The sequence below is a fragment of the Gopherus flavomarginatus genome, chromosome 18 (assembly GCF_025201925.1).
Source record: "Gopherus flavomarginatus isolate rGopFla2 chromosome 18, rGopFla2.mat.asm, whole genome shotgun sequence".
Classification (NCBI taxonomy): domain Eukaryota; kingdom Metazoa; phylum Chordata; order Testudines; family Testudinidae; genus Gopherus; species Gopherus flavomarginatus.
The window spans coordinates 18,623,506-18,630,361 of record NC_066634.1 but is presented as its reverse complement, the minus strand read 5'-3'; the positions used below and the strand labels follow the sequence as shown (position 1 = coordinate 18,630,361).

Here is a 6,856-nt window from a genome sequence, read left to right as displayed (position 1 = left end):
CCTGCAGGAAGGGTCAGAACAGGGATAGGAAAACAAGAGGGTGGACACTAAGACCCAGTGGTGCCCCAAATTTTCAGGTGCCCTACGCAGCTGCCTATGTTGCCTATGCCTAAGGACAGCCATGCTAGGCAGTCGCCTAGGGTGCTGGGATTTGGGGTGGGGGCGCCATTTTCTTTGGCAGCGACCACAGCGGCTGGATCTTCGGCCGCCCTGGTCACCACTGGCATTTAGGCAGGGGAGCGCAGGGAGGGCCACCTGCAGCAAGTAAGGGTGGGGGGGCGGCACGCAGGGGAACTCCCTGCCCCAGTTCACCCCTGCCCCACCTCCTCCCTGAGCACGCCGTGGCTGCTTCACTTCTCCCGCCTCCCAGGCTTGAGGTGCCAATCAGCTTCGGTGCTGCAAGCCTGGGAGGCAGGAGAAGTGAAGCAGCCACAGCGTGCTCGGGGTGCTCGTGCACAGAGCAGGGGTGAGCTGGGGGGGGGCGTGCCTCAGGGTAGGGGGTGGGGAGCTGCCGGAAGGGGGGGGTGCCTCAGGGCATAGAGGGGAACTGCTGCGAGGGGGGGAGGTGCCGGGGGGCAGGGGGGTGGCGCAAGGTGGAAGTTTCGCCTAGGGTGTGAAACATCCTTGCACTGGCCCTACTTGGGCTAATGTAGCCGGTGCCCTTTGGACAGGCCTGATGGACACTCATTTGCTTCTTGGTCATATTACTCGTGTTGTAAAAATGTTATTCCTATTAATTGTATTAATTGTATTTATGGGGTGTTTACAATTATGTGCTGCCTTAGCCTCTCCCCAAAAGCCATATTTGTACATTCAGCAGCTTACCCCTTTTATGACCCACCTTTTCCCTCTCCTTGTAGCCGGGCTGCCCAGAGCGGGGTTCAAGTGGGGCAATTGCCCCAGCCCCCACAGGGGCCCACAGAAGACTATAGCATTCTATAGTATTGCAACTTTTTTTTGTGGAAGGGACCCCCCCGAAATTGCTTTGCCCCAGGCCCCCTGAATCCTCTGGGCGGCCCTGCCTTATAGCATAACCAGAGGCTCAAGGGATCTGGCCTCCAGCCTGAATGCCCTCTGTTCAGTGTTCAAAAGTGAAGGAGGAGGCCAGGGCTCTGCCCCAGAGCCAGCTGCATTGCTCCCTGGGCACAAGCAAGCTGTGTTCTCATAACCCAGGAACACGCTGCAGGCCAGGCTCGGGGAGGAGCTCAGGCCAGCCAGGAAGAACAGGCTGATCGTGGGGAGGGAGGTGGCTAATCAGCTCCCAGCACCAGGCTGGGGCCGCAGAGGCTGGGCGAGCTCCTGGCTGCACGCACAGCGACCTGCCGCTAGGGGCGAGGGCGGCGCTGTCCCCTCTGCGCGCCGCTAGGGCGGCGGGAGACTTTGTCGCGGACCGAGCCAAGAGGACGCGGTAGGGGTCGGACGGACACCCGCCCGGAAGGATGGTCCAGGCCGGGACCGTACCAAGTCTCAGCAAGCGCAGAGCGGAGGCGGCGCTCCCCCTGCCAGGACAGTGAGTCTGCCCGGCGGGGGCGGGGCCAGGGAACAGTGGCTCCACGTGGTCTCTTCCGCAGGCTCAGCGCCTGCAGCATGGAGCGGGCGGCGCTGCGGGGTGAGTGGGGCCGGGGGGTGAGTGACCCCGGGGGGCGGTCGGGTCGGGGGGGTGAGTGACCCCGGGGGGGGGGTCCCGCCTGCCAGCGGGTGTCCCGGGCTCCCCCCCCTCTAATCCGCCCTTTACCGTGTCCTCCTGGCAGGGCTGCCGCGGTTCCAGTGCCCCCCGGATTTCTCCCCGAGCCCCTTCAGACCCGGGACGCCCTTCGCCCCCGAGGAGCTGCGGGGCAAGGAGCTGTGGCTGATCCGAGCGCCCGCTGATTTCAGCCCGGACAGGTGAGCGGCAGGCCGACCCTGCCATGGGGGGGCTGGGAGCCGGGACGCCTGGGTTCTCTCTAGGGTTGCCAGTTTTGGTCTGATGTATCTCTGGAGATTTCATCACATGACGTAATCTTTAATTCCTGGTGACTCCAGACCAATCCTGGAGGGTTGGTAACAGTAGTTCTGTCCTGGCTCTGGGAGGGAAGTGAGGTCCAATGGTTAGAGTGGGGGGAGGGAGAGACTGGGAGCCAGGATGCCTGGGTTCTGTCCATGTCCCTGGCTCTGGAAGGGAAGTAGGGTCTAGTGGTCATTCACTGGGTGAACTTGATTCTTCCCCTCTGTATGGTGAGGATCAGATGATGTTCCTGCCCCCCTGTGCAGGGCTGGGTGAGGTGCTGAGGGTTTCCTTGTAATCTGTCCATCATCCCAACCTGCTTGGTTGGGGCTTGTCCAGTGTTTTCTCCTTTGGGTAGGGAGCAAAGCCTAGAAGGGCCCGCAGGATTGTGGCTATGTGAGGTGGGGAGATCGCTGCTCTTCCCCCAAGCTCTGTACTGGCTTTGGACCTTCAGGGGCTTGTGCGAAGCCTGGGACTCGCACAGCGGCCAGTTCTGAGCCCTGGTGCGCCGTGGGGGCACAGAGCCAACGGCCTGTGGGTGAGGCTGCCTCGAAGCTCATGCCCCTGGGTTACTGTGCTGTTCCAGCCCAAGGCTCACCTGAGGTTCTCTTGCTTCCCCCTCAGCCTGAATGGCTGCGCTGTGCCCCTGGTCGGGTTCCAGACGTTGAAGACAAAGTTTGATGGGACGCAGCAGGTCTTCGACATCCACAGTGCCCTGGAGGAGTCGGGCAGCCCCTATTTGCTAGTGTCCTCAACCCACTCTGACCAGCTCTCCTGCGCAGCCTCCTTCCACGGCTGCATGCGCATCTGCGAGAGATTTGGGGACCCCAGCAGCAGGAGCCCTGGCCAGGCTGTCACAGCCAGGCCTGCCCCCCAGGTCCCAGAGGGCCTCCGGCAGCGTTTCCTGCCCTTTGGGAGCAGCCCGAAGCAACAGTGCCCAGAGGCAGCCACGTCCACGCCAGCGACAGATGTGCTGGGGTCTGCCAGGAAGAAGAAGAAGAAAAAGAGAGTGAAAGAGGAGCCCATGGAGCTGCTGGTGTCGATAAAGCAGGAGCCTCCCGGGGAGCCCTGGGGCTGGGGGAGCGGTGATCCTGGCCCTGAACCCCCCAGAGCGGAGGATGATGGCTTGAGGGGGGCAGAGGAGCCCACTCCGGGGCACCTGAGCCCCAAGCACAAGAAGAAGAAAAAGAAAAAGAAACACAAGTACGAGGCTTTGGAGAGGGCAGTCTGGCCATGCAAGGCCGAACGGCTGGACCTCAGCTCCATAAAGCAGGAGTGAATGTGGCTAAAGCCTCAGGGCAGGGGTTTGGTTGAAGACGTGTGGTGGGCACGTCCCATCACTGCTCTGAGCCCTGTGGTGTCCGCCTGCTGCAGAGATGGGAATGGCAGCTTCACATGGGGTGCCCCAGACTACCAGTCTAAAGTGCCAGTGTTCCTCTGTGGGCATTAGGTGCATCAGGCCCCATGCTCCTGCAGGGCCACCCAGCGGTGCCAGTGCAGTGCCTGCTGCCATAGGAATAAACAGGAGGCCTTGGTGAGTCCAGGCAGAGGGGACACGTTCTGGGCCGCAGCTGACGACTGTGTGGCCAGGCTGCTCTTGGTGTTAGTGGGAGGTACTGGCTGAACCCTGCTGGCTGCGGGATCCTGCCTGAGGCTGGGAGGGGCTGCAGGGAGTTGTGCTGTGTCTCTGCCTTCAATTATAAATGCAAGTACACGCGGGGATATGTTCTGTCTCCTTTAATGGCCATGGTTGTAGGGTGTTCCCCACCACCAGTGATTGTTCCCTGTGGGGGAGGGTAGCTAGCTCCACCTAAGACCAGGCACGCCCCCCTCACCACCACCACCCTGGGAGGAAGGTTTGAGTCTGGTGCCTTGCACTGGTTTCCCCAGGGTTCCTGCTGGGGGAGCTGGGAGGTTCCCAGCAGCCCTGGGGCTAGAGGACATGCTGCCCCAGGGGAAGCCTTAGCTCGGGGGCCGGAGGAGTCACCCAGCTCATGTCCCCATTTATCCAGCTGCCGGGGGCAGTGCTGTACTGTGCTCCCCGACAACATGGCACAGCTGGGCAGGGCCCTCCCTCAGTGCCTCCTGCCTGCGTGTCATAGAAGGTGTAGGGGAGCGGGTGGGAGATGGAGGCTGAAGCCTGTTTGTTAAGGGAGGGGAGTTCTGCAGTGGGCCAGTGCCTGGTTCGTTCCTGGCTGGGGCTGGGGGGCAGGGGCCTGGCTCAGTGAGCCCCCCTCCCCCCAGGGGGAGCAGCAATACCCTGTGTGCTGAGGAGCTTCCCCATCCCCTGCTAGGCCTCCCACTTAGTGCCCTAGCTCAAGAAGAAGGGTGTCAGTAGGGAAGCTGGGTGCCAGTGGGGCTCTGCCTTGTAGATCCTGCCCTAGTGTGGCTCCCAGAGGGAGAGGGTGTCAACTCAGGGCCCATGTGCCTGCTGAGAAACTAGGCCAGGGTGCTGGGGGTGAGTGTGACCAGTCCAGTCACCCCAGCTGGTGGGGGATATCAGGCCAGGCAGCACGGTGGGTTCTGGGCACTGCTGTATGTGTGTCCACTGAGTCACTGCACCCCCAAACACCCTCAAACTCCACCAAGTCACTGCACCCCAAACCTGAGAAGCTGTCCCCAGTGGATCACTGCATCCCCCCCCCCCCCCAAACCTCAGGGACCCCCAAACCGCAGCCACCATTGAATCACTGCACTCCCGGATGCCACTCTCCCAAGCTCACAGGAGGTATTTTATTTAACTTGCCTCATTTAAACCCCAACACTCAATCGGTCTAGCTTGGTGAGCTAAACCTGGCATGCTGTTATGATGTACCGTGTGCTGGACGTGAGAAAGACCCTCCCACAACCATCCACTTGTTTCAGCTCTGGTTCTGGGGCTGGCCCTGGAGCCCTACCCTGCTCCCATGGGGCCTGTAACTTGCCCCAGCTGCTCCCATTCTCTGAGCTCTGGCAGCTTGAGCAGCTCCCTGGTGTGTGGGAGACGGTGGTGTCTGGCAGTGGCCGTGGTTGGAGTTAGTAACTCCTGAGATAAAATGAGGATTTTTTTGTCATGTTTTTATGAGGCCTGTTTGTGTTTGTTTCCCCCATGGGTGGAAAGGGACTGTTTGCTCTCAGGGCAGGGTAAGCCACAGGGGTGAATAGTAACCAGCTGTTAGGGTGATCAAGGTCCACATAGACCCCCTTAGTGGAGCATTTGAGCAGACAATGGCAGATCCAGGGGCCTGGACACTGACACCTAGCAACCAAGGACCCAGGGAGAAACAGATTCCCCTGCCTCTCCGCATGGGGCTGGGCTGCCTCTCCCCAGCTTGGGGAGGTGGGAGCTAAGTGCAGGCTGTGGGAAGCTCTTGGGGGCATACCTGGAGTCTGAGGGATGATGGAGCTTGAACGAGAGGATTCACTGCCGCTTGGTGGGGCTCTGATTACCCCCAATGGCCTATGCTTTAATCCAGTGCTTTTCAAACATTTTTTTCTGGCAACCCAGTTGACCCTGCTCCCACACCTCATGACCCAACGGAGCTGGGGGTGTGGGAGGGGCTCAGGGCTGGAGCAGAGGGTTGGGGTGCATGGGTGAGGGCAGAGGGGTTTAGGGTGCAGGAGGGGGCTTTGGGTTTGGGGGGGTGTTCAGGGCTGGGGCAGGGGATTAGAGTGCGGGCTTACCTTGGGCGGGTCCCGGTAAGTGGCACAGCTGGGGTGCTAAGGCAGGCTTCCTGCCTGTCCTGGCACCACAGACCACACTGCGCCCCAGAAGTGGCCAGCAGCAGATCCAGCTCCTAAACAGAGGCATGCCGCTCTCAACCACAGGCACCACCCCCCACACCTGTTCGGAGCCGGTGTTTGGGGCAGGGGCAGCGCACGGAGCCCTGTGGCTCTCCCCGCCTAGGAGCCAAACCTGCTGCTGGTCACTTCCGGGGTGCAGTGCAGGGTCAGAGCAGGTAGGGACTAGTCTGCCTTAGCTGGGCAGCACCGCCGATGGGACTTTTAACATCCAGAGCCACCACGACCCAGTCCCTGCATTTCTACACGTCTCTCTGCTAACCTAAGGCCTTCCTATGCTGTGTTCCACATGGCTGCTAACCCTTGCTGGGTTGAAAGCAGTGTGAGTGGCTCCAGTGAGCCCTGGAAAATGGACAAGTCTCCTTCAGGGCTCTGCCTTAGTGGAATGTGCTGAAGGGAGCTCACGGGATGAACCAGGGGTGCTGAAGGCCCAGAGGTCCAATCTAAGGAGCTGGTGAAGCCACAGGGTTAGCCCTGGAGGAAGAGTCAGACCCCTACAAGGATTCCTCCTACAACCTGTTTCAAAGCTGAGGCCGTAGCGCTTACCCTACAGATCTGACAGCTCCCTGCTGGGGCCATAGCACACAAGGGGGTGGGGGGTGGCTTTCCCCACCCCCACTCCCGGCATCAAGGCAGTGCTCTAACCCCAGAAACCTGGAGTCCTTGCTCTAGCAAATCTCCCCTGGCTGCACTAGAAGCTATTGGCTGCTCCCTCCCAGGGGCTCGCTGCCCATGTGGCAGTGGAGCAAGGGAAGGGGCTGGGACAGTCACCAGCAGGGGACTCCCCCACATATGTGCAGGGAGTGCCAGATTGGCAGGGGTTCCTGCAGTGCATGCCCCTGAGGCTGCAGGCTACAACACGTGCTGTCAGTGCATTGCGTGGAGGGGACTGGAGCAGCTCCCTCACACTCTGCAGGCTGAGCCAGCCAGCACCCCTCCCCGGGAGGATGTGGGGAGCCTAGATGCCAAAAACTCCTGCCCAGATGGGGCTGTGTCCATGTTTCTGCTTTACCCATTATCTGTCCCCTCGCAGTGAGGTTTGATGAGCCCCCTACTCCCTGTGGGCCGAGGACTCCATGAGCCAAACCCATG

General features: G+C 60.9%; 1 protein-coding gene across 1 annotated transcript; it reads left to right on the top strand.

Moving 5' to 3' along the window:
• The first annotated feature begins 1,516 nt into the window (after positions 1-1,516).
• POLR1G (RNA polymerase I subunit G) lies at positions 1,517-3,703 on the top strand. The gene is made up of 3 exons (XM_050927866.1): positions 1,517-1,609; positions 1,752-1,884; positions 2,609-3,703. Exons 1-3 carry the CDS (start codon positions 1,588-1,590, stop codon positions 3,261-3,263), a joined length of 810 nt encoding a protein of 269 aa, XP_050783823.1. The 5' UTR covers positions 1,517-1,587; the 3' UTR covers positions 3,264-3,703.
• The last annotated feature ends 3,153 nt before the right edge of the window (positions 3,704-6,856 follow it).

Bases quoted from the DNA above. Each gene is read 5' to 3' on its own strand.
- POLR1G (XM_050927866.1), top strand. From the start codon at position 1,588: ATGGAGCGGGCGGCGCTGCGGG. The intron at 1,610-1,751 runs GTGAGTGGGGCC...TCCTCCTGGCAG, and splicing joins GGAGCGGGCGGCGCTGCGGG to GGCTGCCGCGGTTCCAGTGC. The intron at 1,885-2,608 runs GTGAGCGGCAGG...CTTCCCCCTCAG, and splicing joins GCTGATTTCAGCCCGGACAG to CCTGAATGGCTGCGCTGTGC.